Source organism: Pithys albifrons, chromosome 6 (assembly GCF_047495875.1).
Source record: "Pithys albifrons albifrons isolate INPA30051 chromosome 6, PitAlb_v1, whole genome shotgun sequence".
Lineage (NCBI taxonomy): Eukaryota > Metazoa > Chordata > Aves > Passeriformes > Thamnophilidae > Pithys > Pithys albifrons.
In genome coordinates this window covers 48,872,283-48,891,443 of record NC_092463.1, presented here as the reverse complement: position 1 = coordinate 48,891,443, position 19,161 = coordinate 48,872,283, and the positions used below count along the sequence as shown (strand labels likewise).

At 49.8% G+C, this 19,161-nt stretch overlaps 1 protein-coding gene across 1 annotated transcript; it reads left to right on the top strand.

Annotated features, from left to right (window-relative positions):
* Window positions 1-552: 552 nt before the first annotated feature.
* On the top strand, window positions 553-16,771 carry CTSD (cathepsin D). The gene is made up of 9 exons (XM_071558800.1): window positions 553-748; window positions 1,212-1,368; window positions 3,636-3,759; window positions 5,356-5,474; window positions 9,357-9,556; window positions 10,671-10,793; window positions 11,968-12,112; window positions 13,099-13,197; window positions 13,864-16,771. The coding sequence occupies exons 1-9, from the start codon at window positions 687-689 to the stop codon at window positions 14,023-14,025; spliced, it is 1,191 nt and encodes a 396-aa protein (XP_071414901.1). The 5' UTR covers window positions 553-686; the 3' UTR covers window positions 14,026-16,771.
* Window positions 16,772-19,161: the final 2,390 nt, after the last annotated feature.

Below are 19,161 nucleotides of genomic sequence, written 5' to 3'. Positions count from 1 at the left end.
TCCCCAGAAACCCCCGGCTTGGAGGCATGAGTCCCCCCAAACTGGAGGTGTCCAGGGGCTGCCGCGGCCCCTGGGGCGGGAGGTGCAGAACGCAGCCCCCTGGTGCCGGCGGGGGGGTGCCCGAGGTCCCTGAGCAGCCGAGGCCTCGCCATGACCGGCTCGGGGGGGGCTGCGCTCCGCGGCGTGTCGGGGACTGCTGGATGGGGAGCGCGTCTCCCACACTCCTCCCCAGGAAGAAAAAACAAACAAACAAACAAACAAAAAAAACCAACAAACCAAGAAAAAAAACCCGTAAAGCCAGAAAATCTGGAAAGAACAAAAAAACAGGAGGAAGTTAAAGGCAGGACAGAAGGAGCACACGCGGCCCGGCGAGCACCTCGTGACAGATTTTATGCTGTTTATTCCTCTCTGCCGGGGGCTGAGTCACGGCTGAGGCGCCGGGGGTCACCCGGGGGGGCCGTGAGGCGGAGCCCCCGGCCCCGCTGCCCGCCCCGGCCCGGCCCGCCCTCACGTGACACCGCCCATTGCAATTTTAGACCGTCAGCTGACTGGAGAAATCCCTGGAGAGGTGCCGCCGTACCTACAAAAACAGGAACAGCAGCTCGGGAGCGGCGTCGCGGCCTCTCAGCGTCGGGACCCTCCAGCCTCTGACCCCCGTCACGGCCGTCACCAGCGCTATCGCCGCCATGGGGCCCCGCGGCCTCCTCCTGCTGCTCGCCCTGGCCGGGTCCTGCGCCGCCCTCATCAGGTGAGACATGGGGGTTCTTCGGGGGTTCTCACCCCCCAGGGGGGGCGGGGGACATGGGGCAGACACCCCCGGTGCTGCTGCAGCGGTGGCCTCCGGGATTCCCCCGCTGCGCCTTCACACGATGCGGTTCCCCCTCCACCAAAACAGAGGGGGGAGGCCCCTCCGATGGGGGTTCAAGGGCTCATGCCCTCGCTTCCCATGGAGGGGCCTCGCCCCAGCTTTCACAACACCTGATGACCTTTGACAGCCCCCCTTTGACTCCCTACTCGTTCCGGCTTTGAGAAATGCACTGAGCACAGCACGGCATGGGGGTACTGCATGGGGTGCTGGTGGGAGCTCAGGCTTCATTCACCTGATGCTGGTGCATCCCCTGTTTTCAGTGGAGTCCTACTGCTCCCCTTCCACAGGTTTCCCCCCTTACACATACCAGTTTAACAAGTGGGCATTTGCCTTCCCCACACAGGATCCCCCTGACCAAGTTCCCTTCCATGCGACGGGTTCTGAACGAGGTAGGCAGCGAGATCCCAGATGTGAATGCCCTCACCCAGGTCCTCAAGTTCAAGCTGGGCTTCCCCGATGCAGCTGAGCCCACTCCAGAGACTCTGAAGAACTACATGGATGTGAGTAACCACCCCCTGCAGTGGACCCCAGCCCAATGTCGGGCAAGCAGCTGTCCCTTCTGGGGAGTCCCGTCCCAGGGGCATAGTGGGATATGCCAGCCTTGCTGGCATGTAAAGGTACATGCTGGTACATGCTACAATGGCTTAGTGGGTGGGTGTCAAAAGGTGCTTCCCATCATTACTAAACTAAAAATACTAATATTAATAATGACAATACTAACAACAGCAATCACAACCCACTGCCACCCAAGCAGTAGCTTTTCAGTTTGTGACATATTTGATTTCCCTCTGTTACTAATCAATGATCACAAATAGGGGCCTGCTCACTTGCAACCCTTCCTAGCATCTTCTGGCCCATTTGGACTCTACTTTTGTCAAGACAGAGGCATAAAAATCATGTTCCACTCCTTGAGGCATTGGGGCATAAAAGAGTGAGCACAGGGTAGAGAAAGAAAGCTTAGACTGGGAGCCAGCTTGTTATAGAACTGGGGATGAAGGACCCTTCCTCTCACTAGCCTTCATCTGCTGCACTACCTTGAGAAAAGCCACTCTGAACCTCCACTTCCTTCTCAGCAACTTAGGGAGTAAGGAGACCTTTATGGTAGCAAAAGAAGCCAGATAAAGGACGTGAAGTTTGCCCTTGCCCAGCTGCCAGACATATGTGGGGTTTACTATTTCTGAGTTCCTCACTGGCTACCTTCACAGCTCTTGGCAGGGTAGGATGTGATCACTGGCCAGCAGAATAAAGCTAGCCCCAGATATTTGGGCATTAATTCAGGATATTGCCCCCTGCATCCCTTTTCCAGGGGCTCTTGTCACCCAGCCAGCACCATCCTGTGCTGAGAAGGGCTACTGCTGTTTCAGTTGGTGGTGTTGAAAGCCAGGGCACTAGCAGTTGTGTCACGGTGTGTCTCTTGCAACCACAACTCAGACCACCTTAAAGAAGGACTGTTCTCCCTTGTCAGAGGGGTACCAGCCCAGCCTGTGGTGGGAGATAGGGAACTGCTGGGTCCCTCCTAGCCTGGCTGAAAATGCTTTTGCTGCCAGAGGAGCTCTTGGAACTGAAGGTACAACCCTCCCTAGACTGCCTCATATGCTCATGCCAGCCCCTGGGACCCTTTGTGGGTCTGTGTATGTGATGTACAGGGCCCCTGTACTGGGGGTTAATTTTCAAGACCAGCAATAATTACAGAAACACTGGAAACAAGTGCTGCCTTCCCATAATGGCTAATTGCAATGACTTGTTAATTACTCAGCAAGCAGCCCCTGCAAACTAAGCTCACAGGAGGTGAAGAGTTTTGATAATCCTGTTTTCTCCCCCCACCTTAATGAAGTACATGGCAAGGGTTGGAAGGATTACTGACTGACTTACCTTGCTAGCAGCCTTCTCTCTAGGACTCTGATCCAGCTGCTCACAAGGCATGACACAGCTCTCTGCCTGTTTGGGAAGACTTGGGAAAAATAAGTGCATAAAAACAGGCCCCAAAAATGGGTCCTGCCTAGTATTTCCCATTCATCCTCTCCTCTATGGATAGAGGGATGCCTTGCAGGAACCTTAGCCATTCAGGTTTCTTCCAGTCCTGGCAGAGATGCAGTCACAGGGCAGAGGGATATCCATCAGATCCCTGTGCTACAGGGATGTCTCCAAACTCTGATCCCGGAGGCCTAAATCCACCTCTGGGGGTGCCGCTGATGCCTTCTGCTCTCACCACTCCTACAGTCTTTGGGTCCCGTGACTGAGCATTTGTTTATTCCTCCCCACCTGGGAACTCACCAGCAAATACCAAAAGCCCCAGCGGCTGTACCTCCACCTGTTGTGGGCAGAGCTGCTGCTCGCTGCAACACCCAGTTCCTTTGCAAACCCACCAGCAAAGCAGCTTACCAGCCAGTTTCAGCTTTTCAGTAATGCAAATGTTTTGCTTGGCTTCCTTCCATCTTCTTTCTCTTCCTTATGGTGAACTTCATGCTAGCCTGCAGACCTTCCCCTTCTCTTTTTCCCTGTCTCCCTGCCCCAGAAGTCCTCCCCCGCACGCACCCATCCCAGTTGTCCCAGATTTATCCTTTTCACACCCGCTGTAATGAGTTGTGAACACTGAAGGGGAGCCTCCCTTCCAGTGAACAAAGGCTGGGAGCACATCGGTGCCAAAAACAAGAGGAGAGCCAGGTCTAGATTAAAAAGCTGATTCAACCCTAAGAGATTTTTTGGTCTTTAGTCCCTGCTTTTATCCAGCTGCCTCTGCTCATGGCTTCCTTCTCCTCCTTTGCAGGCCCAGTATTTTGGTGAAATCGGCATTGGGACGCCCCCTCAGAATTTCACTGTGATCTTTGACACTGGCTCCTCCAACCTCTGGGTGCCATCTGTGCACTGTTCCATAATGGACATCGCCTGCAGTAAGTGTTATAAGTGCCAGGCACTGCTCAGCAGCTTCTCCCTCCCCGCAAAAGGCTGATCCTTGCATTGCAAGAGGAGAAATGAAAGGACTTGTCAGAGGCTGATGAGCTATTTAGGGTCAGACCTGGAACTACAATCCCAACCTCCTGAATCCATGCTTCATTACTACCTTCCTGGGTTTTTATCTCTTCCAAGTCATCCGTCCGTGCACAGGGCCAAATCTTCTCCAACAGCCTTGGTGCTGCAGCACAGGAGCAATATCACAGGTTGTGATGTTTCTCCCCAGATTATAGACCAATGCTGCTGTTACCCCATTGCGCAAGGCTGACTTCTTTTAAGTCAGCCTCTTGCCAGATCTGATACAAACTGTCCTAGTTTCTGGTTTATCACTGCACAGAACATGCGTGTGCATGTTATGGAGTTATAATTAACGAGAGTCAGGTAGGCACAATGAGAGAACATCTTAGGGACCACAAGTTTTTTTGCTCTGTGGCATTCCTATGCAATAAACCTCCACAGCTGACGATGTCAAACCTGGCTATGGCAAAATGCCATTTCAAAGTCACTGGCTGTGCTGCTTAAGCAGAGTGGAGAAACCTGTGGAGTCAAAAAATGCAGCCATAAAAGGCATTCCATAGGGCTCACTGGGAGGAGGGTGGAAATTTTGATTTCTTGTATGGCCCTGTAGTGCTCAGAGGGGAGACAGACCTTCTTTTTGCATATGTGAAATGAGGGTGGTGAGGTTGAGGCCTGGTCTGTCTTGGGGGTTCCTGATTTGTAGCAGGGAGCTGGTTTCTCAAGGCTCGGGAGTTGCTGGGATCAAAGGGCTCATTTTATGAGTATACAAGGAGCTCAGCCTCCTGCCAGACTGGGATACAAAGTGGGACCCAGACAATCTAGCCAGGGAAGGCCCCATGTAGCATGTTGTTTTCTGTACAGCTCAGCTGGTTCACCTTCAGCAATTGTCTGCACTGCTCAGTGAGCAGTCATGGAGCTGTGCTGGCCAACTCATGACTCGGGAGGAGACTGTGGAGGAGGAATCTGCCTGGCCAAAAAAACAGGGATATCTTACAGCTCCCAACCCATCCAAGGGGAAAAGCAGGTCAGACTAGGGAAAAGCCCTTCTCTGCAAATAAAAGAATACTTTGAGCCCTCTCTGTAAAAAAAAAACCAAAAATAAATTCATCTGGTCTTAGTAAAAGAAACAGGTAAGTCCATGAGGTGAAAATGTTCATGCCCAGAGCAGGCTATATTTAAAGCCACCCTGGTTCTTCATGGTATGGGGGGGTACACATTTCACTGCTGACTAACACACCCTGACACACCAGCCACATAACCTCTATGCTTTTAATACCCAGTGGCCAAATCCGATTTAACAGCCTGAATTGGATCTGCCCACCTAATTCCCCAGAGGTTGGAAATGCTTTGTTAAGCAGTCCAGGCTTAGCAAATGGTGGGTTCAGGCCCACTTTTTCATTGTTGAGTGTCCATTTGTCTAGATAATCCAGGTGGTGTAGGGTTAGGTATTGGGGAACCATAGGTATCAAGGAGCACTAATCATATGTGTCACCCTGTGTCCCCCTTCGCAACTGCAGTGCTGCACAACAAGTACGACTCCTCTAAATCCAGTACCTATGTGAAGAATGGCACCTCATTTGCTATCCACTATGGGACAGGGAGTCTTTCTGGGTTCCTCAGCCAGGACACAGTCACGGTGAGTTACAGCTGCCCTAGATTCCTTTTGGTAGAGTGCTCAAAGCTGTTTGATTCCAACAGGTGTCCCTTCTTGAGTGTCCTTGTATAGAAGTGTTTCAGTGCTGTGTTTCCAAGTGCTTTGAAACGATGTTGACGGGAGAGGTGACAATGACCATGGCAGGCAGACAAGGGGGAAGGTACTAATTGGCAGGTCAGCAGGCTGGGAGTGCAGACTGCACGCCTGGTGCCCTGCAAACATGGTCTCTGGCCATCTCTCCAACCCTCTACCTCATGACTATAGAAACCTCCCAGCCCAGGCTCACACCAGCACTATTGCACAGACTGCTGGTGATGCCCAGCTTGTTCCCAGTCCATATCCACATGTTAGTGGATGCCTTTTTCAGTGAGCAAAGGCTGAGCTTTCTGTCTCTTGAAGGGCAAGTGCCTTTCATGACTTCCTCCCGGGTACAGATGCTCACAAGAGCTTGCCAGCTGCCAAACGTCAGCGGTGCACATGCTGTCAGATTACCTGGTCTTCTGGCAGGGTTAAGAGCATATGTTTGCTTTGCAGCAGGGGAGAGACAAAGCAAAGTTTTGTATTAAGCACATAAATCTGGGGATTTGGAGCTTTTTGTGTAGGTTCAGCTGAAAAGCATTGGCTTACCAATTTCGTCATAATAAAAATATCCAAGAGGAGCCTAAAATATGTGACTCATGCAAGGTACATTCTTTATCTCATCCTTATAGCATGAAAATTTCAGGATAGCCTGGAAGTACCATCCACTGCCTGTACACTGCATCCAAAGAGGCAGTGAGGCAAACAGCAAACACTGTCCTTAGAAAGTGTGGGCTGGTTTAGGCACTTTCCAGCTTAATGCTGGGGCTGAAGTGAGTCAGAAAGAAGATTGCAGCTTTTTCTCTTTTTTTTGTTTGTAATTATCACCTTGATGCCTGCTTGCTAATTAACTCTCCATTTCCTCGCAGCTCAGAGTGAGGATTTTGTGCCTGAGTTTGTTTGGGAAGTGGGGATGGTTCTTGGCAGACAGCACAGCTTGTACCATTCGGTTTCTGTCTGTGCAGAAGCAAGAGAAACCTCTTGCATGTAGCTAAGCAGTGTCAGGCTTGTAGTATGCAGGAGCAAGGGCAACGCAGAGGGTTGGGGACCTTCAGCTTGGACACAGGCAAGCTCCCTGTCAGGTGTAGTCTGGCAATACAGACATTTGAAATTGCCTTCAGTGTGACCCTCTTGGCTCCAGACATCTCACCAAAAGGCACTGGTTGGCAGGTAGTCCAGAGTCCTTCAGTCCTGAATTTCGTTTTGAGAGGGTGATGAGCTCATGGGAAACATCCTCTCCTTTAGTGGAGGAGTGATGCCCTGTAGCACTGCATTCCCCAGTGGTGCTTGCTATCCAAAGAGAAGCAGGTTCAGGCAGCCATCTGCTGCTCAGGCATCTCATCCCTTTATCACAGCCCAACCTTGGGATATCCTTCAAGGGACAGCAGAGGGAACTTTGCAGGCTGTGGGGCATAAGGTGTCTCCCATGACTGCAGTGCAGATACACCACACAGGAGATGCCCTCCTTGCCTCTCCCCTGTGCCTCTGTGCCCCCAGGGCCAAGCTGTGTCAGAGGCCCTCGCCTCATAGTCTGCCTTTGCCATCCAGCACTTGCCCTCTGGCTGAGGCCCCTAACAAGGAGGATGGATGAGCTGTGGGGTGCTGACACCTGTCTGCAAAGTCCTGGAGGGCAGCCACCACACAGCCATCCACTGATCATGATTTTCGATTGCTCTGTATCTGGGCAAGAATCAGCAGGGGGACAGAGACAAAGCATCTGTCACCTGGCAGCAGCACTCTGCTATAGATGGTCTTGGGTTTCAGTCCTTCTGAGGACTATGTGCAGGCAGGGTCTGCTGAGATACAACAACCAGACAGGAACCTGCCTCCTCCTTGGGATGTGCAAGCAGGGCAGTATCCAAACAAACCTGATGCTCAGTCCTATCAGTCCATTGCATTTTACTTTCTTTTAAGTGGAAGCTTTATTGAACTTTCTGTGCTGCTGTAGGACCAGCCGTGCCAAGTGGTGGTTTTTCTAAGCCTGCAGCAAACAACTGGGGCACTCGCCACATGCCAGCAAGCGGATGCATTGCTGTATTCTGTTTTGCCCCACATCCTGCCCTGTGGCTTTTAGCTTTTGCAAGGCTCGATCACCCTTTCCTAGCACAATCTTCCAACACCATTAAAGGCAGCACTGCCATTCCAGCCTTGCACTGTCTAGCCCTGGGGGGATATTAGTAATTTACAGGGATCGTTATCTGCCATCAGGTAGGAAAGGCCAGCTTGTCAGTCCAGCCTGGTTCACTACAGGGCTGCTAGCTGCCGGCTGAGAGGCTGAAATTGTCCTAGCATGGATGCTAAAATTGCCTGTGGTCAGCCAGAAGCTCACAAACCTCCTGAACTGCTGGAGCCAGGAGCCAGCAGATGAGTCCTGCTCCTCATCAGCAGATCTATCCTGTTTTCTGTAATCTTCCTTCCGGGGATCTGTGATGCCCAAAAAGGCAGAACAAACTGTTTAGAGACAAAGTTTTAGTCCATAAACAGCAAGGTATTTATTAAGACAACGTTGGGAAGCCCCCGACTAGCGTCGGACAAAGAGCTTCAAAATCTACAGTGAGAAGCTACAATATTTATACATTTTGGTGAGGGATTACAGTATTCTTACATACATATTCATGCATAATTATAATATTGCAATATAATATTCATAGCAGGCGGAGTTGGGGCGGAGCTGTCCATTTTGAGGAATATTATGAGGGGAGATCCTGTTACTTCATCAGGTGGTGGTCGCATTCTTGCTCCTCATCCTCATGAACTCTGTATGATCTTGCAGTGGGTTTTGCCAACTATGGTGTTCTGGTTTCTTTCTTGGGATTAACCTGTCAATTTGTTGTTTAGCTAAGCACAGGTCTACGCTAATTGGATCGTTAATTATGACTCCACTGAAGGTTAAACCTTATCTCTTGGAAACTCCCATGAAAGTTGGGTGCTCTTTGTAAAATCCCCTAAGTTCTGGCTTTTCTCTACTTCATCTGCCCTTGCAAGGCGTTTCAGTTTTCCAGTGGGGAATGCCAGTCATTTCATGGCTATCAGGAGAGGTGACCTTTGAATTCTTAGTACTCCTCTTGCTATTTTTGTGCTTCAGGCTCAACCTTGCTTTCTTGGCTGGTCTTCTCCCCTCCCATGGGAGGTCTATGCAGGCGGGTGGTTCTTATGAGAGATGCAGCAATATCCTGGGGATGTTTCTTGCATAGGAGAGATCACAGGGGTTGTGGGCAGAGGTGATTGGGATTTGTGCTCCCAACAAGGGACATCTGCAGCATTGAAGGAGGTGGGATACAGAGATGACTTAGAAGACATCCAGGCTGGGGAAGAGGATTAAAGATGCAGCTTAAGAGCATTTCAGACTGGGAGGAAAGGATGAAGTAGGTGATAGAGGAAGGGATGTACAGGGGGCAAAGTGATATGGGTCCCTCTGTGCAAAGAGGAGGAGCCACAGAATGGTATGGCCGGTGATGTGACCCAGTAAAAGGCTAAAAGGGCTGAGTGAGGTGGGCAAAGAGCAAAGGGAAGCTCCTACCCTTAAAGGCATGCTGGGCTTTGCAGGGACTCAGAACGTTCAAATGTGCAGCCAGAGTTGCCTGTCTCTTCCCTGACAAGAGTGGCACCAGGGTATCTGGTTTCTGCAGCTGCCTACAAATGCAACTGTGAAAGCAGTCAGGAGTGTGGCAGCACACTGAGGGATGCACTACAGCCTATGTTCAGTGAGATCTCGTTACCACCTTGGTCCCCTGTGTCAGTTTTCTTTACAGTCTGCTTTTCCCTTCCCTCCCCATCTCCCTACAGCTCGGTGACTTAAAAATCCGGGATCAGACCTTCGGGGAGGCCGTGAAGCAGCCAGGCATGACATTCATCGCTGCCAAGTTTGATGGCATCCTGGGTATGGCATACCCAAAGATCTCTGTGGACCAGGTCATCCCTTTCTTTGATAACATCATGCAACAGAAGCTGATCAAGAAAAATGTGTTCTCTTTCTACCTAAACAGGTAGTGTTGGTTTTGGTGACACACCTCATTGCAAGGGCAAGCCCAGTGAGCTTTTCTCTGTCTGCCAATAGCACCTCTTGTCATCTGCTATTTTACATTCTGGCCAGTGCTTCTCAGTGGAGTAAGCCTCAGCAAGTTCAGCTTGCAGGAGCAGTCAGGCCAAAATCTCTTCTGTTTACTGCTTTAGAGTAAGAAGAAGGGAAGTAGAAATGCAGCTGGTTTACTGATAAAAGCTGGGTAGATCTGTGACCAGATAAATTAACTCATGAAGAGAGAGAGGATGTTCACAACACTGCATGCTCCTAGTGCAGTCCCCTTTAGAGGGGTAAACACAGCCTCAATCTGCTGCCAAAATCCATAAGCCATGTGGCCACCACCGTGTCACCTCCCAGGCAAGTGTGCCCCCCAGCAGTCTTCACTAATGATGGGGCTAATGCTCTCTCATTCCCCTGGGAAATAATCTGCAGCTTCCAGCACCTTTCCACCTAATGCTCCCCCCAGAACACCCCTTCATCCTCCTGGCACTGCAGCAGGGACTCTGAACTACTTCAACCCAAAAAGGAGCATGTTGGGAGCGGGGAGGGCAGAGAGGGCTGCTGCTAGTTGTTCAAGCACCAGCCCTCCCCCACCACCATATTTCTTCCCATCTGCTTGGCAGTGAGCTTTTATCTGATACTAACCTTGAGAATAAACTCCAAGGCTGATGGTTGGCACAGAGTTGAGTGCAGGTAACCTAACCCTGCATTGGCCATGTCCAGCCCTGCACAAGCACTTTTTACAACTGGATTATTCAGGAGATCCTTGTGTCAGTGGTCAGTTCCCCTTTGCTATCCCCTTTCTCTGATGTCAGTTTCTTCAGGTATCTGTGAGAATGCACTAGGTGAAAAGCTGCAGGATGCCTTGGACTAAAATACTCCCATTTCCCCAGCCCAGCCTATCTCACAGTATCTGTCCTTATGCTGACATAGCATAGCTCAGTGTACGTTGTCCATCTCCAATGCTGCTAATGCTGTGCATCCCATGCTATGCATCCCAGTATGTATTTTCAAGGCACGTGAAGGGGATTGTTCTCACCCTGCCCCTGATGTTCACAGGTTTGGCTATTGTTTTTCAGAGACCCCAGTGCTCAGCCTGGTGGTGAGCTGCTTCTGGGAGGGACTGACCCCAAGTATTACAGCGGTGAGTTCAGCTGGATGAATGTCACACGCAAGGCCTACTGGCAGATCCACATGGATTCGTAAGTTCCCTTCTCCACCAGACTACATGCATGGGGTCATGTGTGCAGACAGCAAATGCCTGGGGCTGGGCTGAGACCCTCCACAAAAAGGAATCATCACTATTCCTGCAACACATCCACACCAAAAAAAGCGGATTAAAATCCCAACCTGGGTCATTTGTCACTGGAAGGGAAGGAGAGGTGGGAAACCATAAGGAGGTGTTCTGCAAAATCTTTTGTTTATTGCTTGACCCTTGACAATGCCCACTTCATCCTCGCAAAGTGGGGAAAAATGCCAGTGTGTCCTCCTTGCAGGCAGGGCAAGCCCCATTCATTAAACCCCAGCTTTGCTCAGCTCTCAACAAGGCCTGAGCTGCCTGGCTCACTTGCAGACAGCTCCAGAGGAGCAGGATGAGGCCGCAGGAAGGCAGCCCTTGACTGAAGGGCACGGCGCAGCAATCAGCACACATTGTTGGAGGCAGAAGAGAGGAGAGCAGGCTGAGCTGCCGGCTGCCAGCCCCCTGGTCTATTCTGAGCTCTCCCACGTGATAGGAACTTAAAAGTGGCCTGTGATCAGAGCATGTCCTTTTCCTAGGAATCGCATCCCTCCCCAGTGCAGGGTTTTAGTTTTCATTTCCCCCAGCCCGGCTGCATTGGCAAAGTGTGGCAGACCCTTGGCTGGAAGGCTTTGTCTGTCTGCACTGCTGTGAAATGCGATGCGGGTGAGGAAGCCAAGCAGCTCCTGTCACACCTCTTCTCTATAGAGGAACCCTTCCCTTGTCCACTGTTGTCACTCCACTCCTTTAACCCTTTGTTTTTTGTAGTAGCACAGGCCATACTAGTCCATAATGCATTGCCCTTAGCTTGCTCCCTTATCCATTAGCTGTGGTGTTTCCTCTGGAGTGCAGGTAGCAGGCAGGATACACAGTGGTCCAGGCTCTCTGCTGAAATGCAGTAACACCTCAAGGTACCTGCCCAGTCATGAGCAAATGACAGGGAGCCAGGGCATCTGTGCACTCAGTTGGTGCTGCATCAGTATTTCTGAGCATCTGTCCTTCCTGGGCGTCTGTCATAGTGCTCCCTTGCATCCCTGTGTACTGCCTGGGCCCAGCCATAAACTCTTTGCTTTCTTCTTCCTTTAGCCTTCACTAGGAGGCCTCTAAGGGTTGTCTTCTACCTGGGCATCTCTCCACAGGGTGAGCGTTGCCAGTGGACTGACTCTGTGCCACGGGGGCTGTGAGGCCATCGTGGACACAGGAACCTCACTCATCACTGGCCCTAAAGCAGAAGTGAACAAGCTACAGAAAGCCATTGGCGCGAAACCACTCATCAAAGGCGAGGTGAGGCCAGGCTAAGAATGTGGGAGTCTGGCCATTGGAGCATCTGCTCTTACACCCTACTTTTTAGCCAGATGCTTGGTTGAGACCCAAGTCTTCTGCTCCTTCTGATCTCTGTTCCCAACCTGTGCTCCTGATAAAACCCCTAGCATAGCAAGGACCCCTTCACCTTTTGACCCTGGGTAGCATTCACCACCCTGCTCATGCTAATGGTAGAAGGCCCAAGTCCAGTGAACCTTGGGAGGCTTTGGGTCACCTCTGCCACCCATCTCTGAGGTGGAAGAAAAGGGATCTGAGTTGCAGCTGAGGCCAAGGATTCACATTAATGTGAGTCCAGAGACATTTTAATACAAGTATATTTAATGCAAATGACAGCCCTTTGCTGCCAAGTTTTTAAACATCAAAGCTAATTACACAAGGTTCTCTCTCCTCCCTGAAATTGTGGAAGAACATGGATTATAAAGACCTTCTAGAAAAAATGCCCTGCTCTGAAACCCCTCCCGAATCACAGAGCCATGAGCACTTGTAGGGCATTTTTGCAAATCGGAGACCCCGTGCTGCAGCAACAGCTGGCTTAAGACCTGACATCATCCCAAAGACTTGCCAGTGTTAATGAAACTGGCTTTGTCTGTTCGTTACACTGTGAGTCCCTGTGTGTGTCTGTAGGTTGTATTGAGCCACAGTGGCCTTTTTTGTGGTAAACACCCCCAGCTGTGCCACATTGGCTGTTGCACCCTGGGACTCAGCAGAGCCAAAAGCCGAATCCAACATTCTTTGACCTCATCTCTATCCATAAAGTGCTCTGGCTCCTCAGCTTGCAGCCCTAGACAAGGAGCAGCCTACTTAGCCCACCTCAAGCTTGTCCTGCACCAAGATGAGCTGATTTGGGGGAAAACCACAGCAAAGATGTGATTGTGCCCAAGGAGGACTGTGCCCTGTCCTGAGAGTGTGGGAGCTCCCACCTTAAGGCCTTACTGTTGCCATTTCAGTACGTGGTCCCCTGTGGTAACGTGCCAACGCTGCCTGTCATCACACTAACACTAGGAGGGAACAAGTATGAGCTCACAGGAGAGCAGTATATCCTCAAGGTACGTCCATGCAGCTTTTTCCAGACTTATGCTTCTCCCACAAGGCCTGACTTTTGCCTCCACTGCTCAAGCTCAGCCGTGAAATCTAAAACAGGAGTAGCCAAAGCAACACTGGTGCTTGGGGAAAAAGTCTGAAAGATTGGGATATAAGGGTGGTGGCACTGCTGATGGACCCAGGCAACGTCACCGAAGTCTCGCAGGAAGGAGACCCCACACATAATGTTCATGAGGGAAAGCAGGATGGGACAGGAAGGGGGGAGGCAGGTTGTTGCATCGTTTTCTACAAACATTTAGCTCTTCCCTGCTGGATTCTGCGCCATGAGGCCAGTGTTATAATAGTAGAGGCCACCAGCCTGTTGTTTAAGCCAACAGAATCAACTTATAAGGACCATCTTGTGCAGACTTTCACCAATGGCTCTAATTCAGAGCTGTGTGGGCTGGGAGGTTTATGGTCACATGCAGCTTTACTCAATGTTCTAGTGCTTAAGGGAGGGAGAGCTGGGTTGGAGCCATAGGAGTGGTGGATTGGGAGTTACTTTTGCAATCTTGGATTTCAGACTGGGAGAGGCTGAAGTGAAGCCATACTTGCAGGTGTTCTTGTCAAGCCTGCAAGGTTGAGGGAAGGGAATGACCTGCATAGATTGAAGCTCTCACTCTTCTGTCTAGGTTTCTTCAGCAGGACAGACCGTGTGCCTGAGTGGCTTTTCAGGCCTGGACGTTCCACCCCCTGGGGGCCCACTCTGGATCCTGGGAGATGTCTTCATTGGTCCCTACTACACTGTCTTTGACCGTGATAACAACTCTGTTGGCTTTGCCAAAAGTGCCTAAAGATGTGACCCCCACTGCCTCTGACACACACACACACACACACACACACACACACACACACACACACACACACACACACAGAGGAGCTGTAGAGAAAGGTTACCAGTATTAGAAACCCAATAAGTGGAAAGGAGAAAAAAACAGAAAAAGAAATAGAACTAGATTTAAAATTACATTGAAAATAGTCAGTGCCCTGCTAGCTGCTTTTTCCACTCCATTGAGTAAGTGGTGCTGAGAGGTCTCTAGCTGACAACTCCAGCTGGAATAATCCCTTGCTTTACTGCTAGGTCTTCCAGTAGTTCTTTTTCAGAATGATTTTCAGAGCTGAGTGAGGCCTTCTCTCTCCTGAGGTGGGCAACTGGCTGGAGCCAGCCCCTGACACCTCTGTTCCTGCAGAGGGGCTGTGCTGCTTCTCTTTGGTTTGGGCTTCTGTGCTGGGGGAGAGGGATAGGGAAAGCTGGCTGGCACATTATTTCTTCTTGCTTTTTTTTACTTATGAAGTGGGGGAGTGGACAGCAGGAAGGAATCCATCTTTATGACCCTCCCTGGCAGGTTGAGGCAGCGGCCAGTAGGTCATTTCTCAAGGGGTTTGTGCTGGCTTGGTCCTAGGAGAGCATGTCCTGGGCTGGAGCAGTGGGGTAACCATGATAGCATGTCCAAGGGATGAGTTTTGGAGCCCTTGGGTTGTGGTAGCGTGGTTTTTCTAGTGGTGGCACTAGTGAGAGAGCTGGTAGACATAATGTCCATGTGCCTGCCTTAATGGCTCAAGAATTTATAGGGGTTATCTAGCCAGTGGGGCTTTTTTGGGCAGTATGATTACTAAGGGGCTCCAGATAGGTTTTAACAGAGCTTACTTGAATTCAAGGCCATGAAGGTCTGGCCTTCTGCTGAGCAAAGTCATGTAACCCAAGTTCTCTTGAGTTTGGTGAACTTCTCCCAGGTTCCCCAAAAAGCACATCTTCCCAGCTTCATCCACAGCCAGTGAATTGAGGATAATGTTTCCTAAAACAACTAAGTGAGGTACAAGCTGAAATCATACTGATAAAATCCATACCTGTTTGTCAGTCATGTAAGAACTTTTGGAAACATGATTCACAGCATTTTCAAACTGCACAAAACTCAAGACAGTTGGCAGAGCCAATAAGCCTCCTGGGCAGGAGGATTCTGTGGCAGCTGCTGGACTTGCATTTGCTTTCTCTGCTGCCCTGTCCCAACTGCTTTTAACACCCTCTGAACCTGCTTTCTACTTTACTAGTGTTGGAGCATTCTGTTCATGTCAACCCTGTGTTGCAGACAGAGTGAGGCACAATCCTGCTTTGGAGAAGTTGTAGCTGATTTAGCTGTGTTCACAGATCCTCCCAGAGAGCTGAGACCTGCGTATACAGAGCCACTTGCTTCACTGGGCTGGCATTGGTAGGCAGACACTGGTGAAGCTGGGAGGATGATAAAGTGAATTTTAAGCAGGACTAGAAAGCAGAAGGGAACCTGCCAAGAATCCCAGCCCCTGTGGTAGGAGTAAAAGGCTCTCTTCATTTTCCTCGTGTGCTGGATCAGGTCCTAAAGTTAGGGAGTGGCAGTGAGGGCAAAGCTGAGAGTGGGAACAGGATCAGATCAGCACCAGCCGTGACCCCAGACAAGGCTTAAGCAGCAGCAAAATCTTAGCTACCCAAAATTCTCTAATAGTCCTGCCAGCAGGACTGGTGAGGCCAAGGAATTTTCCAAGAAAGGTCTTTGGGCAGTGAGTGAATAGATGGTTTTGCCTGGTGAAGTGCACATGCATCATCTCCAATACTGAATTCACCATGAGTATCAGAGACACAGATGGGGAAGAGGTCCTGAGGTGAGTGGTGGGAGAACAGTGAACATAGATCCTGCAGGTCCCCTGACCCTGTTTGCCGCAGCTGATAAGTGTGGCATTATAACCATGCCTCACCTTTGAGGGGTCTGGCATGGAGACTGGAGACAAGCATGAGCGCACCTGGGATACGTGCATTGTCCCCTGCAACCCCAGATGTGACAAATGATGCTCCCAAAGCTTGTTTCTGCCTGATCATCTTCACCTGGAACATTGCATCTGGACACCAAAGGACATCCATTGCAGAGAACAGTAGTGTGTTACCAAAAAAAAAAAAAGAATCATCCATAGGTACTCCAAAATCAGCAGATGCTCAAATACCTCTCAGCCATCCTCAGTTTCACACCAGTTACGTGCCCAAAGCTCCTTCAAGTCCTGCTACATTGTTTCCCAGCTGCAGGATTTCTTCTGTGCAGTGAGATGGAGATGGCCTCTCCGGTACCCAGTAATCAGACCTGTTGCAAGAAGAAAGACTGACATGGACCTAGCAGTGGGTTTTGAATGTCTTCAGCATCAAATTTAAGCAGGATGTGCAGCACAGTCCCAGACCAAGCCATTGGGCTGTCGTTGTGCTGGGCGTGTGGTGCCTTAGGCCATCTGCATCGTACCTCCACAGTGACTCGAGGCTGGGCTGATGCCTGTCAGCAGGCAGGCAGGAGACTGCTGCTTGGGGAAAGAGCATGGCCCAGAGTGATGCCCTGAGTGACATACTTTAGGATAGGCTGGAGGACCACTGCAGTCTTCCCAGAATAGGTCTCCTCCCCTTGTTCTTTTATTTGCATTTTTAAACCAAACTATAATCACGTGACTGTTTTTTTTAATTAATTTGCTGTCAGAATTACTGTCTCTTCATAGAAAATTGAAAATAAAATACAGTATTTTCCCCCTTAACTCTGAGAGTGGTCTTAAGCAGTTTGAGGTGGTAATCTTTTTGTCAGTGTTCAGAGACTATATCTCCCCAACCTGTTATCCGTGGACATCTGGTCTCCCACTTGTGTGGACTCATGAATGTTTCAGATGGGCTTCTTGCTTTCTCTCTGATAAGGGAACATGCTGGGAGCTTGTTGGATTTGTCTTTTTCAGTGGATTAAAACATAACCCAGCCTTTGCAGGATGACATGACAGTGTCACCTGCCTGACCCAGCACTACCAGGGCAGCAAGCAGTTCCAGCATCCTTCCAACCCAATGGCCACCTGGGGCTGCACCTCCCTAGCTGAGCATTGGCAAGGGTAGTCCACCAACAGGGAACTCAGGCTGTCCTCTGGCCCCTGGGTTGGTTAGAACAAGTTCCTGCTTGACTTAGGATGTAGAGTGGCCCTGCAGCAGCCAAAGCAGAACTTTAGTTTCTAAATCTGGCCTAAAATCCACTAAGGTGTGAAGACTGGGGAAGTCCCAGAGCCCAGTGATGAAGCACGTGGTGTGGAGCTTTTTCCCAATGCAGGAAAAATCCACCCCTCTCTCCTGGCTGTGTAATTTTTAGTCCTAAGACTGCTGTATGGGAGCTGCAGACTGATGCAGAATAAAGGCCCCATGTGCCAGGTGGAAGATAAGAGCTAATCCCTACTTTGAAAAAAGCAGCATCTACATAAGCAAGATGATGCAGCCAAGTCCCATCACATCTTCTGAGCACAGATCTAAGCACAGAGAGCTTAGCTGATTTCTCCACGGGTATGTCCCGAGCCTCTGTTCCCCTCGATGTGTAAATACCCAAATCAGCTGTTCTCCTATGTTAAAAAGATGGATTTAACCCAAAAGGGATGGCTGGGTCCTGAAATCCAATTGTGCAGCCCACCGTTCCTCAATAGCCCAAGGGGAGAACAAGTCATCCACTGCTAAATATTTATTGACAGGAATACAAGGGCACTGTTTCTGCTGGGGGGTTTGTGTCTAAGCCTTCAATCACACCATGAGTACTGAACATTACATCTCATTGGGAACAATTATAGGCTTGATCTTGGCCAAGAGCTGGAGAAGCCAAGAGTCAGGATTGCCCACCCATGCTTTTCCAGGAGGGAGCAGAACACACCCCACCCTGGGAGGAGCCTGCGTGCAGCCCCATAGTATCTTGCCCAGCAAATCCTTAGGTTTACAACAGCCTCCCTGTTTACTGCACCATCTCTGCAGAACTTGGTGCACATGACAATTTGATTACTCACTCTTTAATAAATGTCTCCACTGAGGCAAAGAAGATAAAATTTTTCATTACACGTCTCCTTGAGTAGAAGGATGATTGGCCTTGACCCTCAGGGCTGTCTTCAAGGGCCTGATTCTTCTCCAAGCAACTGCTCAGGGCTTTACAAAAGCCCATCAACGTGAGGACCTTCCCAAGGAGATGGAGGGTAAGACCCATTGTTTATGGAGTTGACTTGTTCATCTGGTTGGCTCAGAAATTTTTCATTTGCAAAACTATTTTTACTCATCATGAATGACAAGGCATGTTGTTTTGGGGGCTGGTGGCTTTTCTTCTTTCCACTCTTTCTTGGATTTATTTATTTTTAGGTTTCTTTGGGAGGAAAAAGAAGTGAAGTGCAGACTGAAAGCTCAGGGAAAGGAGACAGAGATCAAGGGAGAGTGGGAAGATGGGATTTACTTTCCAAGTCTCAGGCCACCTTACTGCTTATGGAACTTAGTAACCCACTGAGGAATTTTATAGCGATAATTGAGGAGGCTGTGAACTTTTTCCATCTGAAAAAAAAATCAGGTTCCGCTAATGGCTTTCTGAAGAGCTTGAGTAGGATTTGAGATGGAAGACTTTCTCACGGGTCTTACAGTGTTTGAATATGCTACAGCCCACATCTCTAACATGATTATTGGAGAATTGCTTTGGGGCAGGAACTTCTTTCTGTTCCATTTGTTCCACACTTAGCACAGGGGGATGCCGGCCTTGATGCCACAGTAATGCAGTCAGTTACTCATGCTCACCCCACTTTTTATTTGAAAGAAAAGTAGCCCTAGACTGTAGGGCTGAGGACTTGCATGTATGACCTCTAAAGACCCCAGAAAATTGGAGGAGGGTTAAAAGAATGCAGACTACTGAGGGAGTTTTGACTTGTGTCATTATTTTTTATGCCAGTTCCCTAATTTTGAAGAGTCACATGAATGGTTTTTGAACCAGTGATGCTGCATATATGCTGTTGTGATTCACATAAACCTCTTACTGCTTGCACTTGCCATTGAGAAAGATGATGAACTGTCCACCCAAAGACCAAAAAGTGTTCTGCAAACTGTAGGGATGACCTGGTACATGGAGAAGAGAAAAAGCAGCCATCCAGCCTGCCTG